This window comes from Melanerpes formicivorus, unplaced genomic scaffold (assembly GCF_026170545.1).
Source record: "Melanerpes formicivorus ecotype bairdi unplaced genomic scaffold, bMelFor1.0.p_v2 SCAF_19, whole genome shotgun sequence".
Lineage (NCBI taxonomy): Eukaryota > Metazoa > Chordata > Aves > Piciformes > Picidae > Melanerpes > Melanerpes formicivorus.
In genome coordinates this window covers 5,546,540-5,572,751 of record NW_027142371.1, presented here as the reverse complement: position 1 = coordinate 5,572,751, position 26,212 = coordinate 5,546,540, and the positions used below count along the sequence as shown (strand labels likewise).

At 41.9% G+C, this 26,212-nt stretch overlaps 1 protein-coding gene across 1 annotated transcript in view; it reads right to left on the bottom strand.

Moving 5' to 3' along the window:
• Positions 1 to 26,212, bottom strand: part of SLC9A8 (solute carrier family 9 member A8) — a 33,007-nt gene that overhangs the window by 3,001 nt on the left and 3,794 nt on the right. Inside the window, exons 3-14 of the mRNA XM_068149894.1 lie at positions 24,936 to 25,016; positions 19,079 to 19,137; positions 15,611 to 15,694; positions 14,558 to 14,659; positions 13,817 to 13,851; positions 12,796 to 12,939; positions 11,933 to 12,071; positions 8,522 to 8,627; positions 6,124 to 6,240; positions 4,391 to 4,473; positions 1,849 to 1,960; positions 1,213 to 1,433 (exon numbers count right to left, since the gene is read on the bottom strand). Coding sequence (XP_068005995.1) covers positions 1,213 to 1,433; positions 1,849 to 1,960; positions 4,391 to 4,473; positions 6,124 to 6,240; positions 8,522 to 8,627; positions 11,933 to 12,071; positions 12,796 to 12,939; positions 13,817 to 13,851; positions 14,558 to 14,659; positions 15,611 to 15,694; positions 19,079 to 19,137; positions 24,936 to 25,016 — 1,283 coding nt within the window. The remainder of the gene's footprint in view (positions 1 to 1,212; positions 1,434 to 1,848; positions 1,961 to 4,390; positions 4,474 to 6,123; positions 6,241 to 8,521; positions 8,628 to 11,932; positions 12,072 to 12,795; positions 12,940 to 13,816; positions 13,852 to 14,557; positions 14,660 to 15,610; positions 15,695 to 19,078; positions 19,138 to 24,935; positions 25,017 to 26,212) is intronic.

Here is a 26,212-nt window from a genome sequence, read left to right as displayed (position 1 = left end):
CCAGCTTGCTTCAGTGCTTCGCTCTGTGCTCTCACTCCTCACAACCAATTCCCATGCTGGAACGACACGGAAATTATCACCACAGCCTACCAGGCTGTATCAATCTGTCCAGCTGTTGACTCCCAGAGCTACACTTAGCTTCCCTCTTCGTGCTGAAAGGTGAAAGACCTCCACATTTTGTACTGTTACTATTGCTGAGATCAGCTTTCTGGTGTGCAGGCTTTCTCTTGTGAGCTGGGTGATGATTTTATCCAGCTAGCAACACCAATGTCAGAACAGTGCCCTGTGTCAAAACACACCCTACCCCTCTGCCCTTCCTGTACACATCTCCCTACCTGGACAGAGTAACATAAATCTCAATCCTGCAAGCTTTTGGAAACCTCACACCAAAAGGAGCTGCTCTTCAGACCCTAGAGAATACCCTGCAGGTGTTCCTTGAGGGGAAGCAGGTAAACGCCTTGTGATCGTTTCTGTACTCCAGCTTTTGCACACAAGGGTTCAGAGTAGCTGTCACATTTTCTTCAGTACTCTTGCTTAGCTTTAAAATAAAACCCAGTCAGAGGGGTGCTGCTGTTACCACCTTCTCATGGCTTTTGCTTTGACTTTTTCAAAATAATTCCCATCTGCCTTTTATGATTAATTCATGACTCACACTGCACTAGCTGCTTTCCCTCTGTATATGACTCAATCCTGTATCATCTGCTTTATGCTTTTGCAGGGGTTACTTCCATTTGTATGGATCAATTTATAATTAGACTGAGTTAAGAGACTGTTTCTCCTCCCTTTGTCCAAACAATTATTTTGTGTAAACATTAACTAAGCTCTGCCTTTGGGATACCTGAAAATTATATGCCTTGGCTCTTCCCTTCCACCTGGCTTTTCCCTTCCACCTTGGCTTTTCCCTTCCACCTTGGCTCTTCCCTTCCACCTTGGCTCTTCCCTCCCACCTTGGCTCTTCCCTCCCACCTTGGCTCTTCCCTCCCACCTTGGCTCTTCCCTCCCACCTTGGCTCTTCCCTCCCACCTTGGCTCTTCCCTCCCACCTTGGCTCTTCCCTCCCACCTTGGCTCTTCCCTCCCACCTTGGCTTTTCCCACAGCTTTCACTTCACTTTTTAGTCAAAAATAATATACTAATCTTGGAAAATGTCAAAAGTACAAAGAAAAAAACCCCAAACCCAACAGTGATCCCCTGAACAAAAACCCCAAACCAACCATCTTCTCTGTCTTGCTGAGATTAATGTCCTTCTTGTTTCTCTTGCGTGCTTTGGAGTCCTCAATATCAATCAGTCTGATGAGGGGCATGGTTCCTCCTCCCAGCAGCAGAATTGTGAACAGCACTATGATGATTGTTGTTGTCCCAATGAGCTGTCGCTTCTCGATTGGTTCCAAGCCCAAGTGGAGGCTGAGGGCGTAGGGAATTGCGCCACGCAAACCTTATCAGGGAGAACAGTAAACCAAAGATTGACTCAGCAGCTACAATGGTCCTCAGCACCCTGATAACTCAGGAGGAATTCCCTATCTTTAAAAAGATTTTTACAATCCCATACTATGTCCCTTTATCTTAAGTGCACCTGAGCTCTCCAGATAACTGTTGTTCAAACTGCAAACTGTTAGACCTGGAAAGAAAAGCAGACCCTGCGGAACAGCTTCAGAGGGCATCACCGCTGCGTAGGCCTCTAGCCAAAGGGGAAAGAGAACAGACCTGTTGCACTTGGGTTTAGAGAACAGTGCAAATGGTCAGCTGAGTTTTGCTCAACAGATGGAAACCAAATTCTTCCCAGAGCAGCTTACACAATGAAAAAGAGAAAACCTTTTCCCAGTTCTTCCCTCCTTTGAGCTTCAACTTACCACTAAACCACATGATAAACATCATCTTGGGGGTGATTTTGTGATCACGGAAGAAGTTGAGTAGGTAGGAGAGTGGGAAAATATTCACTGCTCTACCAAACAGAACAAGTACCTGAAAAACAGAAACAAAAGCAAGAGACCGGTGATGTGTTGGGTTCTCACAGGACCCAGCTGCATCTGCTCTGTACAGGGCAAGGTGAATATGCTCTTTTCACTCCTGAGTTTTGCAAGAAGGCTCTGCTGCTAAACTCACCTGAAGAAATCTCTCTCCAGAGGAAAATGTAAGATGTAACTTTTTAAACATTTTGTCTGCTTAGCTGAAACTACACCAGACTTGTCAATGACAGGGAGCAGACACTACTTATAGTAAATAAATTAAACCCAAGAGGCATTCCAGGGAGACCCAGAATTGCTTTGGGTAAAAGTTCTCCTCAGTTCAGCTCCTTTAATCATTCCCTTGGCACAGCAGCTAAGAGGCAGTAAGATATTTCTATTGTCTCCCCATGGACTAGTTCCTCAGAGAAAAAGGCCAGAAGCCAAATACACAGCATGTAATCCAGTTCCCCACTTCCCTGGGTATGGTTATGAAACACACCACACACTGAAGCAACACTTTGAGAGGAAAATATAAAGGGAAAAAAAAAAAGCACAATTGATTTAATGGCAAACAATGAACAAACACAGGGAAAACTCTGAGAAAAGCAAAGGTTTTCACAATGCCATTGCTTTTAAGCTCTACCATAAACAGACCTTGATAAGGTAAATATCCTAGAATTAGCAGGATCCTTGAAGGGCTGTGCTGTTTTTCTTTATGAATCACCCTCAAATTACACAATTTACATTATGCCTGTGAGGGGAATGCTACCCAGAAGGAAGTGTCACACCTTAGATATATACTAGATAAGGAAGTTGGGTGTAATGCAGTGAGAGCAGTTCCCCATGCTGATAGCACTATCTGTAAATTGCAGGTAATTCTTCCCTTGAACCACAGACTAAACTGTGCTAGGATACCTTTATTTAGAATAAACCAAACCAGGTTGGAAGAGACCTTCAAGATCATCGTGTCCAACCCATCAACCAACCCAACCCACCCAAACAGCTAACCCATGGCACCAAGCACCCCATCAAGTCTCCTCCTGAACACCCCCAATGACGGCGACTCCACCACCTCCCCAGGCAGCCCATTCCAATGGGCAATCACTCTCTCTATATAGAACTTCTTCCTAATATCCAACCTGAACCTCCCCTGGCGCAGCCTGAGACTGTGTCCTCTTGTTCTGGTACTGGCTGCCTGGGAGAAGAGACCATCATCCGCCTGTCTACAACCTCCCTTCAGGTAGTTGTAGAGAGTGATAAAGTCACCCCTGAGTCTTCTCTTCTCCAGGCTGAGCAACCCCAGCTCCCTCAGTCTTTCCTCATAGGGCTTGATATATGACTGTGTGCAACTGGAAACAGGATTCACAGTGCTCTCTCTTGACTCTCATGGCTTGGATAGTTACAACAGCAGCAGATGTAGGTAACCTCCACCTGAAACACACTTCCAAAGGCCACTACACACAGCTACACTGAAATAAAGAACCAAAGAATAGGAAGAACTAAGAGTGGAGTCAATGAACAAATACCCATTGAAGAGGGTCTGAATAAGGACTTTGAAGGTGAGCTCAGAGTGAAAAAGCAATGTATGGGCTCAGTTGTTTCATGTAAACAAACAACAATGACACAGGAGACAGCCTCAAAAGCTGTAATCCTGAAGAGGTGGAGCAGAGTTTGATACTGCTTTGCTCTGAAGCTTCTTGAAGGGAGGTTGTAGCCAGGTGGGGGTTGGTCTCTTCTCCTGGGCGGCCAGCACCAGAACAAGAGGACACAGTCTCAAGCTGCACCAGGGGAGGTTTAGGCTGGAGGTTAGGAAGAAGTTCTTCACAGAAAGAGAGATTGGCCACTGGAATGGGCTGCCCAGGGAGGTGGTGGAGTCACCATCACTGGAGGTGTTTAGGAAGAGACTAGATAGGGCACTTGGTGCCATGGTTTAGTTGATTAGATAGTGTTGGATGACAGGTTGGACTTGATGATCTCAAAGGTCTTTTCCAACCTGGTCAATTCAATTCAATTCAATTCAGTTCAGTTCTATTCTCTGAGCTGCCCATTCTCACATACATAAAAACTCAGGACTGTTTCCTGGTAAAATAACTTCTGGAAGTGGCATGTACAACCTCAACATCTTATGAGATTTATTTTAATAAATCTAACAGGGTAAACACAAGCAAGAATCCTCTCCTTGCTTTTAATAATCTTAGGATGGTTCTAAAGTAACAGCAAGCTGGAATTCCTAAAAGAAGGCTGATGTATTTGTACACCAAAGTGCTGAGAGCAAGATCAGTAATTCCATGCTAACAGAGAGAACCTAACTTTGTGCAATGTAAAAAAGTGTTTTCCCAACCTGTGAAATAGAACTATCCTAAAACATTTGAACTGTAAGGTGATTCCCCTCCTCCCCAGCACCAAACCCACATCCCAACAAGTACAGAAGAAAGCAGATACCTACTATGCACCAGATGACAAAGGACATTTCAAACTTGTGAGGGAAACTAAAAATGGACAGGCCAAGAAATGCAAAAACACAGGTTTCTGAAAAAGAGAAATCACATCTTAGAGATACAGTTCTGTAAAGCCTCTTCTGATCCTATTGTAAGTCACTACACAAGGACATGAAATGGTATTTCCTGACTTCTGAAAGCACAAAATAGGCATAAAAGGCCGGATTCCTACACTCTTGCTGTCAGTGAAGAGCACCTTGGTCTGTGTGTAGGCTTTTTTCAGCTGTAAATTAGTGATGGCTGTGAAAGAAGCTGGCAAATCCTGGTTCTAGATGGAGGAATTTTTTTACTTGAGGAATATAGGACAAGCTGCAGAACACAACCTACAGGAGTGACTGCTAACGATTTCCATAGCTCTGAATCAGGTTCCCCATGAAACTGAAATGTCAGGCACAATCTCACATATTGCAACTTGAATGCTATTATAAAGCATTCAGCTCATTCCATTTTCAGAAATGGCAGCAGTTCATGGCTTGAATTGTAATGAACTACTGCACTGTATGGTCCAACATCCCTTGTGTATTCTAATAACCTCTAGAAGTGATGTTTGCAAAGCTGCAACAGAACCACCACTGCACAATGGCTACAGCAATCCAAACATTCTATTTCCACAGAACAAACCCATTGGCAGCAGAGATCTGCTGAGTCAAGGTGTTGCATCAGGCCACTGCTGTTCTAGCAAGGTAGGTTCCTTATCATAAAGGCAGTTAAAAACAGGCCAGTTTTGGACAGACAGCAGCAATGCTTAAGTTAGTGCAGTGGAAGATGCCATTGGGTCATGCTTTGGCTACTTACATTTGCATGTTCAAAACCTGCTGCAAATGTGTATGAATTTGGGCAGCATCTTAAATAACTTTACAATGACCTGAATGAACACATGGGGGCAGGGGGGGAGGTGGGTAGCATTCGTAATAGATTTAAGGCCAAACCCTGATGAGCTACTGGTGTTTGGGTAATGAGTGGGAGGTGGTGGAGTCACCATCCCTGGAGGTGTTCAAGAAGGGATTGGACATGGCACTTGGTGCCATGGTTTAGTCATGAGGTCTGTGGTGACAGTTTGGACTTGATGATTTTTGAGGTCTCTTCCAACCCTGGTGATTCTGTGATTCTATTTAGTGTGCAGCAAGGCCACTGCACAGCCATGATCCAAATGCATCTTCCTGCAGTACAGAACTTATGCATGCCATCTCCTAAAAACAAGGGATATATTTCTAATACAGAAGCATGTCATTTCTTTGAAAGTTTGGCATGTAAAAGGACATAGGCTACTGGACTACTCCCAAAACCTTCTCTATTTGTGAAGCTCTTGGTTTTTGCAAGTAGCTTTCTAGATACAAAATACTGATAAAAATCTATCTCTTAAAGCTAAAAATAGACCACAGAGGAATGCAGGAGTCAAAAATATCTATTCAGTTATCAGTCTTGTGGCAAATCTTAGTAGAAGCCTGCAGGAGGGGAGAGAGAGATTTGCTGCATGTTTTATCCAGCATGGCAGGAAAGGTGACTTTCAACTGCCTGCCAGCCTCCACTATAAGGAATTCTTCTTTTAGAGACATGTACCACTGACATACAAATAGCTTGAAGAGAATTCACACCTCTGCTGCTCCCATCAGAATCTCCATTTCAGGCAAACACAATTTTGAACTATTAGTATCAGATATTAATAGTAGGTAGCACCTACCACACATAAAAGCAACAGTTCTCAGTGTCTGCTGCATTAGAATCTGTGTGACTGGGGACAAGTTGTGGTGTGTGTAGTGAGACATCACGATGCCAGAGAAGAGGATTGCCATGATACCTGCAGATAAAAATGAGGCAGTCAACAGAAGAACAACAGCTTGAACTCTACAAGTATTTGTTTACAGCCCTAGAAACACCAAAGCTTATGAAGCACTAAGTGTGGTTTCTAGTGCCATTGTTACTCATACTGGTCTAGTTCCACTGGTCCACAAAGGGTCTGCAAAGAATGCTACTGTGCAGAATGCCTCTAGCGTCCAGCAGAAAGGGTCACTCACCAGCTGTTGCTACAGAGACTAATCTCAACTATCAGCTACAGGAAAAGCCACCACATCTTCCACTATAGAGTTTAGTTGCTCTAGCAACATCCACAGCTTAAGCAGAGGTACAGCAATTGCTAACCAAGGCCACTGTATTGCACAAAGATCTGATTTGTGTAAGGTTTTTTTTCCCCCCCATCTACCTTTCTTCTCAGCCCTTGGTCATTTGTGAGAAGAATCAGAATTTCAACCTATTTTGCTGATTGCTCAAGACATATCACAAATACTGTCAATTCACTGTTCCTAAGGAGCTGGGTATCTTAAAGGAAGTTCTAAGCACTTGCATGGATACTGCATAGACCTATACCTGTGCAGGATGTCACTTGAGATGATGGTTAAGACTGTAGAAACATTTAGCAGTCCACTTGAGGAACAACTACAGTACTCCTTGTGAGGAAGCAGCTCACCAAAACTGACAACATATACTGACAACTGACAGAAGAAATCAATTGCAATGCAGAGCTGAAGGACAGGATGACATGTGGGAGTATGCCTGCTTTGCCCCAAACAAGGGAAGTTTAAAAGACTAGAAGTATTTGCAGCGACATGCCCAGGAGTGGCCCTGATGGGCACAACTGGAAGGATTAGTATAGCTGAGGTAAAGTCAATCCTTTGTTTGAAACACAGGTAACCTGACTAAGGTCAGTCAAAGTTTGTATTTCTGGAGAAGTCATTCTTGAAGGCACTTGAGCAAAACAGAGAAGCTGTCTTTACAAATAAACCAACAAAGAATCTCAATCAGCCTGAGAGCAGCTAACCAGGAGTCTTACTGTAAATTCTCTTTCACTGCATAGCAACACACAGATGTGTTGGTTATACAATGCAATGGCACTGGCATTCTGTAATATTTTCTTGTGATTTTATATCAATAACCAATAGAAATTAGAAACAGAGAAGCCCAAGTGCTCAGACCCTCCAGAGCAATCTCATCACGAGGCAAACCTTGGTTTTACAGCAATACAAATATTTTAACATATCAAATTGCTTGCTGAGGTCTCATATAATTTAATTCCCCTACATATGTGTTGGCCTATACAAACACAAGAGTAGTTCTGGATGCAAGTGAGCAGAATGGAATGTTTACATTAGGATTACACATCCTGACTGTGAAACTGCCATGATTAAAGGGCCACATCTTCATACATATAAAAAAATACAACCCCACTGCCATCAGTGAAGCTATACTGATAGGAGCTGCTGCAGATCCATTCCAAAATATTTTCATTAGCTCACAGGTGTATTTTCAGAAAGTCTGATTTCATACCTGTAGCTCATTTACAAGCAATCTACTCCTCACAACCTTGTAATGTTCTTATGCAGTCCCAACTGTAGAGCACATCTATCTTTTAATGCACTTAATAAACAAACCAAACAACAAACAACCCAAGAAAAAAAGTAAAACCAGAACCAAGGACTTTCTCCAGCTATTTGCATTATACTAATTGCTGAATTCCTTCCTGCTTTGAGAAATGAGACAAGAAACTGACAGCCTTTAAAACACCTCACTTAAATTAGCAAAGGTCAGAGACATTGGGCAGCCAACAGGACTGGACCCTGTATTTGTACTTGATTCTGTAGAATGATGGAATAAGTAGACCTATGAGTCTCTTTTTGTGGTCCTCAGCAAAACTTCTGTCAAGTATTCAGATGTACACAAGACTCAGCAGTCTCTCCTGAGCTGCCCAGTGGAACTGAAGGACAGGCAGGGAAATGGCTGCAGGGTAGTAAGCTGAACATTTCAGCCTGCAGCTGAAACTTTAATTCTGTGTTAGCCAGAGGTAACTGGGGAGAATGTAAGTATTTATGTTGGTTAAGGAATGCTTATGAAAAGTGTAATTACCTTTATTGTACTATTAGAACATGAAGTAGAGAATAAGGATTTCTTAGAAGTAAGTCAAAGCTAAAAGTAAAGGCCCAGGTTAAACAAGAAAAAGTGAAAAACCAGGGGCCCTCTTAGACACAAATAATGCCTACTCTGTAAATTTATCAAAGAAACCAGCACATGCTTAGTTTGCTACTCACCTGAGAGTGAGATGCCTTCTGCAAGTCCATAAGGAAGGTAAGCAAAGATAATCATCATCCCAAACTCGAGGGAGGGTGTCTTCCTTAAATCAATGTGCTTCAGCACGTACACATGAAAATGTTAGGGAAAAAAGTAAATTAAAATATGAGAGAAAAATTTACACCTGTGTCTTTGCTTGTGATTACTTATTGCTTGTGATTACTTATCTGCTAAATGAATTCTACATACTGGCCTTTGACTCGAGCGTGGAAAGATCAGTGCTTTCATGCAGAATGGCGTAAGTTGGAAGGGACCTTCATCAGCTTTCATCAAGAGATCATCAACTAGATCAGCTTGGAGATCTCTCAACTACACTCAGCTGCTCAAGACCTCATCCAGCTTGGCCTTAAACACCCCTAGGGAGGAGGCACCCACAACCTCCTTGAGCAACCTCTTCCAGTCTCACCACCCTTGTACTGCAGAACTTTTTCCTAAGATCCAGTCTAAAGCTGCTCTCCCTCAGCTTAAAACCATTTTTCCTTCTCCTATTAGAGTATCACAGTATCACTTAGGTTGGAAAGGACCTCGAGGATCATTGAGTCCAACCTATCAACACAGACCCCATGACTAGACCATGGCACCAAGTGCCACGTCCAATCTCCCCTTGAACGCCTCCAGGGTCGATGACTCAACCACCTCCCTGGGCAACCCGTTCCAATGCCGAATGACTCGCTCGGTGAAGAACTTCCTCCTCACCTCGAGTCTAAACCTCCCCTGGCGCAGCTTGAGACTGTGTCCCCTTGTTCTGGTGCTGGTTGCCTGGGAGAAGAGGCCAATCCCTTCCTGGCTACAACCACCTTTCAGGTAGTTGTAGAGGGCAATGAGGTCACCCCTGAGCCTCCTCTTCTCCAGGCTAAACAATCCCAGCTCAGCTAGATACCCTTATGAAAAGTGCCTTTACATTCTTCCTGTTGGATCCCTTCAGGTATTGGAAAGCAGATCAAAGGTTCCTTATTTTATAAGGAGTGTTTCTTTTAGGAGTCACTACTGGTAGAAGTTTATCAGAAGGGACAGACCTACTGAATGTAAAGATCTGTGGCTGAAGTATCTACACAGTGCTGCTAACAACAGGCCAAACTGATGGTGTGGGTCTAGAAGGACATTCAGTCTTGGAAATCTCTGCTCCAAAGCTACTGCAGAAAATCCACAGAGAATCATTAAATAGTAAAGGCTTTTCTAAAACCAGACAAGAGCTATGAAACAGCACATTAAAAGTAAAATAGCCCTCATTTATGTTTTAACAAAAATAATGTCCTTATAAGATATTTAAAACTTACTTTATATTTGTAGTCATAAATACAGACATTTGTCAAGGACTGCAAGCTCTGCTTTGCATGTCATGCAGGGTTCTGCAGCACAGCTGCCATGTAGAAGCAGATTTTGCCTCAGACACCAGTATTTGCCACTCTAAGTGTGCAAGTAAACTCCTCTGTTCAGTCCTAGGCTTAAAGTTACTTTCAAACAGATATAGCAGATTTTCAGTAACATTAACAGTAAGAATGTCACACATCCTTGCCTTAATACTTAAAACACCCTACCTACCATCTTTGTCAAAATTCAGAGGATTGGATGCCTGTGATGTGGAGATTCACATTCCTCCAGCAACAACCTTCAGCGATATTTTCCTGCTGGCAATTACTAAGAGATGCCCTTTGCTGCACTGAAATGTTGCATGCTTAGTTAGGGTAAATCAAAGACTTTGAGGCACAGATATCTGTACTAGGGAAAATAAACTGCTTTTCTGTGTTTTATTATCATAGAATCACAGAATCATTAAGGTTGGAAGAGACCTTTAAGATCATCAAGTCCAACCATAACCCAACTACCATGACTACTAAACTGTATCATTTAGGTAGCAGTGAGAAATGTTGAACACGTGCCTCCCTCTTTTGTTATGATGTTTGGAATCATTTAAAAGATCATGGAATCAGGTTAATGAATCAAGCAAAGAATTATGTCTCTATTTAATCAAACACTCTGCTCTTGTTATTTACAAACAAAGTGCCTAACAGTATGTCTCAGATGCCATGAATAATTGCTGTGCAAGCCTAGCACAAAAGGTTACCTGCAGTGAAGTCAGTGTTAACGTTAAACAAGCTCTGAAAAGTAGCAAAGGCTTACAACAAACATCCTTCCTTATCTCAGCAGAGAAGATTCTGGGTTGTTTAGCAACCAATTCATGCAAGTGTAAGAGGCAAAATATAACTCAACATAAATCCAAACAGGACAGGATCTGTATTCAGCTGCCTGAATGTGATACAGAGGGACAAATGAGCTGGTCTGACTCAAAAGCCCTCAGGAAAAGCAGCTTTTTCTTTCTCTTTTTAATTAAGTGGTTTATGTATGTGAAAAATGAGCCATGTGCTTTTAAAAATGGATCAGTATTGAAATGGAATGAATCTATTTGGAATTTACAGAACAATTACCATACATTCTACCACTCCAATGCACATAATGTAAGCTACTATACCGCGTTTCAGACCTTCATTATGTTCATCAAAATCTGATGTAACCATTTAAATGAGCACGAACATAAAACCAAAATGAGCCGGAGAAAATCCTCAGCCAACCAAATGATGTCTAATAAGAAATGTTCCCTAAGAAATGCTGGAGAAGATGAGAAAGAAAAATACTATTAGAATGTTGAAGTTCATCAGTTTATACAGGAAGGAGGTTGACTTGCTGGAGCGTGTCCAGAGAAGGGCAAGGAAGTTGGTGAGGAGTTTGGAACACAAGCCCTGTGAGGAGAGGCTGAGGGAGCTGGGGTTGCTTAGCCTGGAAAAGAGGAGACTCAGGGGTGGCCTTATTGCTCTCTACAACTACCTTAAGGGAGGTTGTAGACAGGCAGAGGTTGGTCCCTTCTCCCAGGCAACCAGCACCAGAACAAGAGGACACAGTCTCAGGAGGTTTAGGCTGGAGGTTAGGAAGACACTCTACACAGAGAGAGTGATTGCCCGTTGGAATGGGCTGCCCGAGGAGGTGGTGGAGTCACCACCCCTGGAGGTGTTCAGGAGGAGACTTGACAGGGTGCTTGGTTGCATGGTTTAGTTGATTAGGTGGTGTTGGATGATAGGTTGGACTCAATGATCTTGAAGGTCTATCCCATCCCATCCTATCCTATCCTATCCTATCCTATCCTATCCTATCCTATCCTATCCTATCCTATCCTATCCTATCCTATCCTATCCTATCCTATCCTATGCTATGCTATCCTATCCTATTCTATGCTATGCTATCCTATCCTATCCTATCCTAATTCTATCCTATCCTAAATCTATCCTATCCTAAATCTATCCTATCCTAAATCTATCCTATCCTAATTCTATCCTATCCTAATTCTATTCTAATTCTATGCTATACCAAAAGGATATCACAGCAGAAATAAGACCAGTAAGTGTGCCAAGTGCTGCAGAGCCAAAGAACATCTTCAAAAAGTATCCCAGTGCCTGGAGAAAGGTTTGCCATCCGCTTACATCTGACATATTTTCTCTTGTCAAACCTTCTGCTGTGCTAGATAGAATGAAAAGAAAAAAGAAATGGTTATAAATTCTAAGCCTGGATCCAAAAATACCAACATCTTTTGAGAATGACAACAAAGACGACTTCCATTTCTTTGTTGCTACCGCTCTTAAAAGGCTTTTACTCTGATATATATAACAAGAGGAATGTCAAAAGATGTTAAATCAAGTCCTAGTGGAATCCCCAAAGGGAAACCTAATTCTGCTAAAAATCTGGAAATTCAGCATTGCTCTTCTGAAGAATCCCCAGAATGGCATAAATAGGCTAAGGTAATGCCAAGCACTACAAAACAATTCTCAAACTTTGAAAAGGTTAGAAAAAATACCCCAAAACACCACAAACCCCCCTCATTTTGCAGTGACAAAAACTCAGGGCATGAAAAAGAAAAGAGATGGATCATGTGATCCTCAGGGAACAACAAATGAACAGGAAGAGCTCTCATCAAATATTTAGGTGTGGATGAGAGACAAGAAGGTCACTGAAAAAAGACCCCAAAGGAGCTCTTGGAAGGAAAGGGGAGAAATCTCTGTGAATTTCAGGAATGTATTTCATAGAATTCCATGCCAAGAAGACATGGATTCTAATTAGTGTTCCTTTTGACACCAGAAACACATGATTTGCTCCAAATGGAGATGGAAGAATGATTGCATATCTGAAGAATCCATTAACAGAACATAAGGTGGTTGCTGTTTCCGAGGAGTTCAAATGCACTTACTTGGTCAAGACAATAGAGACTGCATCATTGAGAATGCTTTCTCCAAAAACCAACATGTTTAGTACAGGATCCACATTGAGGGCATTGAAAATGGCAATAGTAGCCACAGGGTCAACTGCAGATATTAAAGAGCCGAAGGCAAAACTGAGAGAACACAAAACAAAAAGGAAAACTGGATGAAAAACAAATGGCCCCCAGCAAACCTGTATCAGCAGCTGGCAAGAAAGACATCATTTGTTACAGCTCCTACCCAGTGAAAAGTAATGTTCTCTTCCCATTCACAAGTGACAAAAGGGATGTTTTTTGTTTTCATTCACTGATACACCACAGAGAAAAGTTGTTGTTCAGCTGGAAGAGATGTTGGGGAAATACCTACCTCCCAGCTCAAACAACTGTGTCAGTGTCTTACTCCAACTAGATACAAAAATTCAGAGGAAAGGGAAACCAGTCATCTTTACAGACACAGCCCAAGCCATCTTTCTTGCTTGCCACCCTATTTATTTCTGGATTTTAACACAAAATGTCTCCATTTGCCATACAATAAACAAACACAAATCCCAAATAAACCAGGAATGAGCTTCATTTAATGCCATGCTGGTGTACTCCTGAAAAACTGAGTGGGTCCTTTGCCAAGTTTGTGAAAAATCAACATTATTGATACTGAAAACCACATTCTTTCTTTTCAGGGGAGATTTAGGCAAGGAAACTATGCCCTTATCATACATATGAATAATAGCAACTAATCAAAGTTCAAATATTTTTAGTGTAAAGCTTGATTAAACTACTCAGTTATCTTTCCTGTCTAGGAAAATTCACTGAGCACATAACACTGTTCAGAAACAAGGGTGTAACAAACAAGAGTTCAGAAGTGTTCAATCTATCTTTTAGTGTCACACACCACACTGAATGTAAACAATCTAACCAATAATCAGAAGAGCTGGCCAACTACAGCGCATTCCTCATACATTTATCCTGCTTAACGCTTCATTTCACACACTACACCACTTCCCCAGGAGCTTACCTGTCTGTCATGTTGAGCTTATAAATTACATCAGCCTGAAAGAATAGGTAAAACATTAAAAAAAAAAAAAAAAGAAATCAAAATCAACTGTGCTTTTTCTGCTGTTTTTCACAAATGAAATGATTCATCAAATCCTAAGTTTGTAATCATGAGACAAATCATGGTAGTGATGCTACCCAGTCTTAACACTGCCCTCCACAAGCGGTCTACCTCTACGATCCTGATTGCTCAAAATCAGGGAAGACCAGGTGCAGACACAATCAAGTAGAGTAACTCTGGCATTCAAAGGAATGGAAATCTGAGAGGCAAGAGAGAATAGTAGGGATTGTTTGGCCTACCAGAATGAAGTCTGAGAGAAAATGTAATTATCTACATCTCTAGCTAATCAATGGGGAAACACTGAAGCGGAGAAGTGGGAAAAAAAATGATGGAAAACCAAATGAATTTAATACTGAAGATTAGAAAGTGGCTCTAGAGAATACTGGGTCTAGAACAGCCTTCTGACAGGAAGATTAAATGAAAAACCATTACAACTCAGCTGAGGTCTTAATTGCTCTTAACATGGAGCATGCTGAATCTAGGGAAGGGGTTATCTAACATCACCTCTGTGATAGCAGATAGCAGAGAACTGGACACTGTGACTCAGGAATTCACTTTCACTACTGTTTGTCTGCTCCTGAAAAATGGACATTCAAAGGGCAAGACAGATAAACTTAAGTGCTCCAAAGCAGTTGTTCTTACCTGGCCCAGGAAATAAATTCCTCCACCTACAATGAAAGCTGATATTGCAGTGCCAAAAACCGAAAACAGAGTGATGGAACCAATGTTCTGAAAAAAATTACCCTGGAACACAGGAACAAAGTTAAGTAAATTACTGAAAATCACCTCAGAGAAAACTCATGTCTAGGTTTGCATCTCAATTAGATTCTGATTCACAACTGACTTTCTGATAATAAACCTTCCTTAGTTTGGTTCCAGGACCCCAGGGCATATACCCACACTGACTGCTTGAAGAGCCTGCTCTTGAGGCCAGCAGCAAGTGCTCCTGACACCCAGGACAGGATGTCAGTCCAGTAGCCTAACAACAAACCACACCTCCAAGAAACAGCTGGAATTCACTAGCACTTTGGGCACATTTTCCCCCTTGAGAGACCTCTGAATTAATCCATCTGTTGTACACCAGGCAGGTGAAAAAGGCTTGGAGGCTTCCCAGTTGCTGCTCCATTTTTAGGTTGTGATTCTGCATGAAAACCTCTTCAGTGTTTGTACCAATTCACAATATTGCTGCTGCCCATCACTCACTCCCTCTCCTGCGGCTCAGTTCAAGTAGAAAGGCAGCACACAGAGAGGTCCAGAATCACTTCAACCAGGACTGGTGCTGTAAGGAACATTCACAGAAATGCAGAGTCCCAGGCAAAAGCTTCCCGATCCCTTGTAAACACCTTCTTCTTCTCTAGCTATGGAACGACTCCACCTTTCCCACTTCTCATCCCACTCCTTCCCCTTTTGCATCCTTCAAATCAGTTCTTGTACAGCTCTGATAAGAAACCTCTCCAACCAAGGAAAACAACCTCTGCACAGGATCTAAAGCCTTGCCAACACTCAGTTAACAGTGTCAAGCTACATTCCCCAAATTCTGGGTTGAAGAGTCTTACATTTTCCATTCTCAATTACCTGATGATTAATATGATGGGATTTAATGTAACTATCCTAAACTTCATGAAAATAACCTAAAGCAGAGTATGTTCCAAACAAAACCTCAACATGTAAAATGAGTGTCTGGCAGGGACTGACCTTGTGCAGTGAATATCCAGATTCAAATATAATAGGTGGAAGCAAAAGCAGAAAAAACATATTTGGACGAAACATTTCTTCTTCCTGCCAAACAGAAATGCAGTGTTAGCTTCAAGGGCATCATAATGATTGAAATAACATCAAATCTTCCAAAAGGGAAAAACCTCAACATGCTGGAGAATGAAAATGGCATTATTCTTTCCCCCTTCTTATCACAAAATAAACGACTGAAGAATAGTCAGCTACTACAGGGCTGCTATTTCTGTAGGGTTTCTCATCCAGTGACAGAGATCTAGGGGTTACTGATTTGAAATTACTGCCTCCAAATAAGCTGTACAGAGAACAGGTTATTTATGGCAGAGGAAAAGTGTGCTTCCACAGAAAGTATTCCGATGTTATCTCACAGTCTCAAAATCTGTAAAGACTGCCAAGGAATGGTGACCTCTTGGCCAATGGTTTGACTATAATCTTGGTTAACTGTGACCAAATACAGTTTCACTACAAGACTCATCAGATGACAAGAAAAACTCAGACCATCATCATCTTAGTACGCTTGCAAGTGAACAGGCTCAAGATATATTCAGGGCTGAGACTTGATTCTTCTTGGCAAATGTAATTTAAGCCTGTAATTTAATGGTACTATTCTGATGGTTCCTTCTTACCATCACAGTCTGCCAATGAAACCTGCCATGAAGCAAGATGTTATTTTGTGGTGACCTTACCCTTTGTCGCCCACCTCGTCACTTGGCTACCACAGCTTTATGGAGTTGCACCCCCAAACTGGCACCCTGATTTTTTTTGTTCTGCTGGCAAATCAATCACAGCTGAATGTGCCTCTCTCTCTCCTGGTCCCCACAGTTCTGAGAACAGCAAAACTTGGCCCTTTTGTAAGCAATGATTACAACGATTACGAATTTGTTTAAATCCAGGGTAAACAGCTGATTTACTGCTCTGCCAAAACACCAGCTTCCAAAAAAGAAGTACTCATCCCTTTAAAGTCTCATTCTGCTCTGTACCAGTGATAATCATCTTAAAGGATTTGGGGGACTTAGAAAACAAAACTCATCCTTTAGACTGCAACGCTCCAGCCTCTTGCTCTGCAGGCGCAACTGCGCGCGCTGATGGCTGACACTACCTAGACGCTGTCAATCCTTTAGCGGTGCTGGAATAAAATCCAGAATCACAGAATGGCAGGGGGTGGAAGGGACCTCTGGAGATCATCTAACACCTCATACCTAGTTAATTACACTGTTTAAAGGCCCCTGAAAGCATAGCTGGACAAGGAGGCAGGAAATAATGAAAAGGAAGGACTGCATTTGTGCTGCAGTGAAGCAGAGCCCAGGGAAGTAAAACCTCAGGACTGTAGTCACCAGCAAGCAGAAAATCCACGGAAGCCTTGGTATGGCACGAGTGTTAGGGCAGGAGTATGACCCAAGATTTCCTTTGTACATGGATAGAGCCTGCAGTTAAACATTCTATTCTTTTTTCCATATCAGATACACACAAATTCTCTGGCAAATTTGAAACTGGTTTAAATCATTTAATAGAGTAAACAAAAATTATTGATTAGAACATTTCACATCTAAACTATGACAGCCTATGCTAAAACCCAAGCTTTAATAGGGTGAAAGTAAATTAGGTAAGTGAATAATAATTATAACAATGTGGTTATCTGTGACTCTTTACTTTAGCTGATAAGAGGAGCAACTAGACACACCACTCCCAGTACCTCTCCATGGTATGACCAGAAATAAGCTAAGTCATTCACTAGCTGTGATCACTGTTTGCTGTGTTTCCAGAATCAATGCTCCAAATCAGAGCATACTTCACATGTGACCTCCTCCCAATTATTTTTAACAAGTAAGAAGCTATTTGAAATTGATGATTTTGTAGCTGTTTAACTGACTTCCAATTTTCAGTTAAACCCAGTTGACACATCTCAGCAATGAAAACACACCAACTAGTGCACCACCCACTGTTTCTAATAAGTAGATATGTAAAAGTGAAATATTACAGCCTGACTCTTGAGCTCTGCAGTTGCTCAAATGAATACACCACAGAATTAGTGTAGTTAGTTGACAAAAAAAAGAAGTCTACTATGTAATTAAAAAGCTGTATCTGATTGAAAATCTGTGCATTGTGATGTATGTCAGCCACAGAGAAACAGAATAATCTTCCTTTAGGGAAATAGCTGCAAGCTAGGATTAAAATCCACTACTCAGACCCAAGCTTTTCAGCTTGCTAATATAAATCCTGTTTAAAACTGGTGATTCAAATCACTGATTTCAATCAGTTCACTGATCTAATCCTAATAAACTGCTTGATCCTATGAAAATAAATCACAATTTAAATACTTCAGAAGGACTAGTGAAGAGTTGATTGCTTTGATGGAACTGTAGGAGGCAAACCCCTTGCTTCACTGTAGATGCCAACTCCTGGAGACATTTCTGCCAGGATTCTCTCACCCTGAGAAAGCCTAGCTCCATATAACCACAGGTAAGGCCTGACAACATCACACACTAACTCAGTTGGAGGGGACCTCTGGAAATATGCCTCCTGCTTAAAGAAGGGACAAGTGAGAGCAACTTCAGCTGCTCAAGGCTTTATCTTGACAAGTTTTGAATATCTTTGTGGATGACCCACAGTCTCTCTGGTCACATATTCTCCTGTTTGGCTGCCATCACCAACACCCATTAGGTTTCTTTCTAATTCTGTAAGGCACTGGACAAGGACAACCTTCTGCACAGAAGCTTTGCCTGCATATACTGCTGGAAATAAAGCTCAGGTGACGTTTCCATTGTCCCAGCCAGCTGCTGCTTCAGGCACACTGTTTTTGACAGTCTTTCCACAAGAAGCAATGGAATACCCAAGAAACACACCATGCTGAATGGATTGCTTTGTGAACTGTCTGCTGTTAGCACCATGGCTTGTTGCAGCTTTAAGCAGAAGGAAGCAAGTAAGTACACCATGACTTTTAGCACTTTTCTGAAGAAGTGCTCCTTTTTTACCTCTGTGAAATCTATGTTAACATCTTCAAGCAAAACATGTGACTTTACAAGCTACCAAATCACATTTGTTTTCTGTGAAAAACACCTACAAAATTAACTCCAAAAGGAGAAAGAAGCCTAAATACAGTCAAAAAGTATGTAAGACAAATAAGTGGATTGCTCCATTTTTTCCTGCAACTGATCCCAAAGATGCCCAATGTATTATTCTGCCATGTATCTAAGAAGAACAGATTTGGTACCACAAAAAAAAGTTTACTTAGGGATAAAAAAAGGTATTTTGTAGAAAATGTTCAGCAGGATCAGAACCTGAAATTGGTTGTGTTAATACTAAAAGAACCCCAAACTTTGGCATCAAGCATAAGGTGCATAAGTTTCTGGAAATTATGTCTTAAAGGAATGAATGTAACAGTCTTATTTTAACTCATGGCCTACAATCAAAACTCAGTTGATTCAAAGATACCTTCCAGTTGGCCAGCTTTTGAGCCTCTATGATTTTTATAAAAGCTCCCATAAGGATACCTAGGAGAGAAGGAGAAAACATTCTGAAATAGCCACAAAACACCTCACTGTTTCCATTAACTGTTTCATTGACATGCAGTCATCAATGTTTTAAAAGCAAAACCAAGGCAAGTTCTTTCATTCCCACATCACAAAAACACAAAGTGGTTTTGGGTCCCATATATGACAGTTTCCAATAGATGACCCAGATGGCCCAGGTGGCCAAGAGGGCCAACGGCATCCTGGCCTGCATTAGCAATAGCATGGCCAGCAGGAGCAGGGAAGTCATTGTGCCCCTGGACTCTGCATTGGTTAGGCCACATCTTGAGTCCTGTGTCCAGTTCTGGGCACCTCAGTTTAAGAAGGACATCAAGACACTTGAATGTGTCCAGAGAAGGGCAACAAGGCTGGGGAGAGGCCTTGAGCACAGCCCTATGAGGAGAGGGTGAGGGAGCTGGGATTGTTTAGCCTGGAGAAGAGGAGGCTCAGGGGTGACCTCATTGCCCTCTACAACTACCCCAGGCAACCAGCACCAGAACAAGGCACCACAGTCTCAGGCTGTGCCAGGGGAAGTTTAGGCTCGAGGGGAGGAGAAAGTTCTTCACGGAGAGAGTCATTCATCATTGGAATGTGCTGCCCAGGGAGGTGGTGGACTCACCGTCCCTGGAGGTATTCAAGAGGGGATTGGACGTGGCACTTGGTGCCATGGTCTAGTCATGAGGTCCGTGGTGACAGGTTGGACTCGATGATCCTCAAGGTCTCTTCCAACCTTAGCGATACTGTGATACCTAACTGCAGAGCTTCCTACACCAATAATGACACTTGAGGCATCCAAATACTGAAGATGCATACTGAGAGTGCTGTGCTCCTTGGTTCCTAAAGGTCACATATTTAACTACACAGAAAATGCTTCTCATCCAAGCTGCATTTAAATAAATTTCTACCTTCCTTGGTAGAGAATTAGGGTGTTAGGAGTTGGATATCTGTGTGATGGTACAATAAACCTTCCTGTCACTCCAGTGCTATTTGTAGTGCTGACACAGCCTAAGTGAAATCAGTCTTCTCCACAGAAGTGAATTTTGTCTCCATGAAATCATAGCTCTTACTGGCAATGAAGTAGGCAACAACATCTCATCAGGGTGGAGACACTGTCAGAGCCATTTCCCAACTGCATTACACATCTTTTAAGTCATGCAGAAATATTAATTTGAGTATAAATGAACTTTATCAAGGGTGCTGCAACCTCAACAGTCAAAGATTATCATGCTCTTTCCTTCTCTACATCTTCAAAGAGATTAAGAGAGAAAATTCCACACTAACAAGATTTCTTCTGAAAGTCATGAAGATAATTAGCAACTGACATTAATTGCTTTCAAAGAATTAGGAGGAAACAGTCTTTAGACTTCAGGTCTGCTTCTGCATAGTTTATTTAACTATTTGCAGAATGGAGACTCAATAGTCACCCATTGGAGAAATGAAATACACTGCATGAAAGGTAAAATGTGGCTGAGAAGCTTAAAGTCTTCCTGTAACTCGTGTGTTTTTATCCTCTCATGCTGCAGCTATCAAAAGAGTCTTAAAAATAGCATCACATGCATTACTCCTGATGGATGTGTCATACACACAAAGCCATGAGGCTTAAGCCTTCTTTATAAAAAAATATGTGAAGGCATTGGTCCCAGAGGGTAGAAATAGTTGTTCCACTAAATGGTTTACATGGAAAGGAAGAACAGAAGACTAATGAAGGAACATCAAAGGTCTGCTGTTCTTTGAAGGAGGACAGAATGCAGATACAGCCATTCGTATGGTGTATAATCACAGTTCTCTGTACTACCAGTCATGCTTTCCAGTCTGGGATGGAGGCAGTGTCAGAAGCCCAGGACTAGAACATTCTAGCTCTCGCACAGCAGCAACACTGTCAGTCCAGGCAGGACTTAGATCACTTAACAGATGTTTATGAGGGGAAAAACCAAAACAGAACAACCAGAGCTATAGATCTGAAGGCACAAACGTCAGTAAGTGCACTTCCTAAACAAAATTCCAGTACTTTATGAACCAGAACTGAGAGCCCTCAGTTCTAATTTAGAGGGGATTTAAAAGAAAAGAGAATCCCTAAACTCATTTCTGAAGTGAAAGGGCTCCAGCATGACTGTGAAACAGAACCCCTGTGAGTGGGCCAGACACGGCCTGTGGGCTACAAGTTGGACACCCCTATCCTATGAGCTCAATCAAGAGGCTTAAGTAAGAGGCCCATCTCTTTTTTTAGAGGAAGAGCTAGTCAAAAACTATCCTTAACAGTGTCATGGAGGGATGAGGTGCTTTCATGGTATCAAAAGTTAAATGAACAATACTACAAATGTAAAGCAACAGCAGAGGTTAAGGGAAAAGGAAGAGTCTGAATCATACAGCTTACAACTTCATACAGCACAAATTACATCTAGCTGCATATTTGCACACTACAGAACCACTAAACCAAGACTATGCTAAGCCAATTACAAAAAACAGTTGCACAAAATAATGCATCCCCCAAGAGGGTTTAACAGCAGCAGAATCAGTTTTGATGCTGGTCTTCAAAATCTGTCCCACACATCTTCACAACTGCTCTTTCTTGGCTACTAGATTAATGAACACAGGTTTTGTTCAGCTGCTTCCATCTATTAAATCAGGTAGGGTCCCTTTTGTCAAGGGGCTCACTGGAAAGGAATTTTCATGTTACAACCAACCTTTACTTTTCCTGAGAACATGTTAATACTCAGTAACAAACCAAAGAGAAAAACTTTTATGGCAACTATTTTTACCAATAAAATGCCGGTAACTTTTAAGGACAAAGGACAAAATCCAGTCTCAGAGAGTGAGAATGCACTCCTGCCCTGCCTGCCAGGAGAGTAACATTCCCTAGAAATTGTAAAACAGAGGCTTCTGAGCCAGCTTAAACAATAGCAGGAAAAACAGCTGTGAAAATTGTGCTTATCTTCTCTGCTGCCATTTTTATTAGCCTTCAGTAACTTCCTGAGGACATCTGCTTAATTTACAAATCAAAATAGGACACACCTCACTTCTGGCACTGCTAGCAAAACTGGATACTTGAAACTCAACACTGTGCTCTTGCAGCTGTGTAGATCATTACCAGTAACAGAGGTTCACTGACCAGCAATTAGGTGACAATTCCATGATTATACAGACGTCACATCCAGTCCACCGAGCTGACAGTTTAAATACGACTGAGTCAATAAACTAAATAAAGAAGGTTTCAGTGACACAGGACATCTGTTACCTGCATTGCTGCTAGGTATAACACCCTCTCAACTTGGTGAAATTGCATTTGCTGGTGTCATCTTATGTTGCTGAGGTGACAGACTACACTGTGCTTCACACCAAAATCTCAACTGTGCAAGTTTGCTGCGTGGCTACAAGAGCTGCGTTGCTCCTCCTTCTTACGCATCTTGAGTACGGTTGACAGCCCCAGCAAGAAAACTTAACAGTTTCATCAACAAGCTTTTGTTGGGACTGACAGTAGCACAGATCATACCAGCACAGCTAAAAACCTTGTCCTGCTGCTGAGATGCCAAGAACAAGAAACAGAAAGAGAAGTATGTCTGTGCCTCTACTGCTCTCTGCAAAGCCCAGCAGAGACACAAGCTTGCTTAACAGCTTAGCATTGCCCAGTAGTTGGCTGGGGCAGAACATAAGGGATGAGAGTAAAGAAAATCCAAGCCTAGGTCAGCAAGAGCACTCAGTATACTGCTGCATTTAAAATTGCAGATTGTGCTTAAGTTTAGACTCACTGTTTAATAACAATGGTTACTAACCTGATTACAAGACAGATTAAGACCTTTCACCTGGATTTTTGTGCACAAAGAGGAAGGATACTAAGGGGATAGCAATGTGCTTTTGGAACCTGTCATGACACTGGATGAGGTACTACACAGGACATCTCACCTGTCCAGAGCAGTAATGCAAGAAGGGAAGGAAAGAGAAGTGTTTCAGTCGTGAATAAAACACTGCATGGTTTCTAAGGAGATGACAGTAAGTCAGGATAATCTGCAGCAGCTTTGGTCTCTCTGTCACACTATAGCAGACTGAAGGATAAACACACAAAGTCTTATGGATGGTGCTGCTATGAAGGTGAGTGGTGCATGCAACACCTGTCCACACCAGCACTATGACAGACTGCTTACAGGTCTGTCTGCTTTTCAGCTGCACAGGAATCTCAAAACTCAAACAGGGCCTTGCATATGAACATCTCCTTAAGATTCACTACCTTCTGCTAGGCTAATGATGTCATGTGGTCTGCAACACACAGAGCTACCTAAAAATTCAGGGAGTCACAGCTGCAGGAAAACATTTTTCTTTCTGCTAAGTAACAGCTCTAACATTTTGTCAATCTAGCAGCCAAGATGAAAGAAGATCCCTGCTTTCCAGAAAACATAAGCACCTTTCTCCTTTGGGAAACAGTGTGAAAATACAGTTCAAAATATGGGAGAAGAATGCACCAGAAAAGCCCAGGAGAAAGACCAAATTCTACCTGCTCAACAAGTAGCACTCCTCCATGCTAAGATCATAGCTAAGTATCTTTCCCTTTTTGTTGTCTTTTTAGAAGAGCTGTCAGTGAAAGCGTCACTAGGAACAGAAGCAAAAGGATCACAGATTCTTGTAAAGAAGTTACAAAGACAGCTGAAACACTGTTGCTGGGATTAGTTAGACTAGGTTCTTCAAATATTGCTACACCCTGTGTAGAGACAATAATGTGTATTAGCCTGATTTCCTCTTCATTTACACATTTACATCAGGAGTAACAGTGTACAAATAAACTACCCTAACATAACACCACAGGCTTAGCAATACTCCCCATTTAATTCAAATTAAGCAAGCACTTGATCTTTATTAATGGTGGCATTCAAGTCACAGGAAGAGCCCTTGTGGCATTACAGGGATGTATCTGGCAGTCCAGACAAGTTTTCAGGATACAATCACAGTCTCCAGCTAGATTAAAATCACATATGCAGGCATAATTCTACCAACGTGCACCACTTCAAAGGGCAGGCCAGAGTCTCACTGCCAAGAAGTGCTGCAGTATCTTGTGCTACAGTGCAGATGCAAAAAAGAGGAAGCTGCCAAAGTACTTAGGGAGTGACATGCCTATAGTGCCTCTACCTGTCACAGACTGGCCCTGTCTCTGCACATACTCTCATTTCTTGACTGCTTTCATGAATTGAATTCTATTAATTGATTGTTTTCATGGGATGGGATGGGATGGGATGGCATGGGATAGAATGGGATGGGATAGAATGGGATGGGCTAGAATAGAATAAACCAGGTTGGAAAAGACCTTCAAGATCATCAAGTCAAGCCTATTATCCAACACTTTCTAATCAACTAAACCATAGCACCAAGCACCCCATCCAGTCTCTTCTTAAACACCTCCAGTGACGGTGACTCCACCACCTCCCTGAGCAGCCAATTCCAATGGCCAATCTCTCTTTCTGTGAAGAATTTCTTCCTAACATCCAGCCTAAACCTCCCCTAGTGCAGCTTGAGACTGTGTCCTCTTGTTATGGTGCTGGGTGCCTGGGAGAAGAGACCAACCCGCACCTGACTACAACCTCCCTTCAGGTCGTTGTAGAGAGCAATAAGGTCTCCCCTGAGCCTCCTCTTCTCCAGGCTAAGCAACCCTAGCTCCCTCAGCCTTCTTCACTGAATCCAGTTTGCTACTTTTTTCTAGTGATGGTTAACACACAACACAGCACCATTTCAAGCAGATGCTACTAAGAGTCTCTGAACTAACACGAATTCAATATCAAAATGTCACGGTTACTCACCTAAAGAAACAACAGCCACACTCTCTGGTAAAAAATGAAGTCTGTATTTTATCAGTAAATGCACCAATATGATGCAGATAGCTGTGAAGAAAAACAAAAAGAAATGGTAGGTTTACAAAAGAATAAAGTAGGCTTCTAAACAGCATTTCTAAAATACATGCAGCAAAACCTCTAATGATTTAGTAGAAATCCACTAATGCAAGCAATCAGATTTTGGTTCAAACATAATTTTCACTGAAGCAAGTAAAGGGATCTACAGAAAATAAATAAGGCAAACATTTGGACTTAAAATAATCTCCTACAATGACCAGTATTACTGCTTTTAGAGCCTGATTCAGGTTACAAGAAAACATTTCCTTAGCAGTACCCCTAAAAAATGTCAGTTATACAGAATTCAGTTTTCAGGAAGGTTTTGGTAAGCATTTTGCATTTTCCACATAGAACATAGATGTACACATGGCCTGAATTGCAGTTGTAACACTACAGGCACACACATCTGAGTCCCTCTGAGCTGATGGACTTTACCCACATGGAAAACCACAGAATCAAAACAATTACACTGGAAGGGATCTCTTGAGGTCATCACCATGTTTTCCCTGCTGCAAGTTGTGACTGGTGCTGCTTGTTCTCTTGTGCACCTCAGAAAAAAAACCCTCAGTTTTGTACTCTAATGTATAATGAACTTCACCCAGTGGGAGAAAGGTTGTGTTTCACCACAAAAATGGAGGTTACAGTAATATGAAAATCCCATCACAGCCTATATGCCAATGGTTAAGGCAAACTAGAAAGGATCTATAGCCTGTCTAGGCACCATCCACAGTTGGAAGATGCCACTTGACTCTCAGAAGTACTGCAGACAGGAAACCTACCTACAAGAATTAAATAATTCTGGATTATTCATGCCTAACAATTTGTTCTAAATACTGCCTACCCTGAAAGTACCAAAATTCTTCTCCCATTTTAATGGTTAAGGGTCAAAGAAACATCATCTGGCCAGCCTGTCAGTACTTCCTGTATTTTGCTCTATTTGCTGAGAAATCTCTCTGCAGTGCTCATTACAGCTCATGTTCTGACAGAAAGCAACTGAAGTTCAGGCACAGTCAGCAGCATTCTATCTACTGGAGTAAAACAGTGGCCTCTTAATTGCAGCAGAGACTGTTTTAAATGGTGTATTTGGCAAACCTTGTCGTAACATCAACGGGAATCCTCATTCTCCTTACTGGTTTTGTGTCTGTCAGCCTATTTCAAGTAGGTAACACAGTGCCAGGCCACACAAC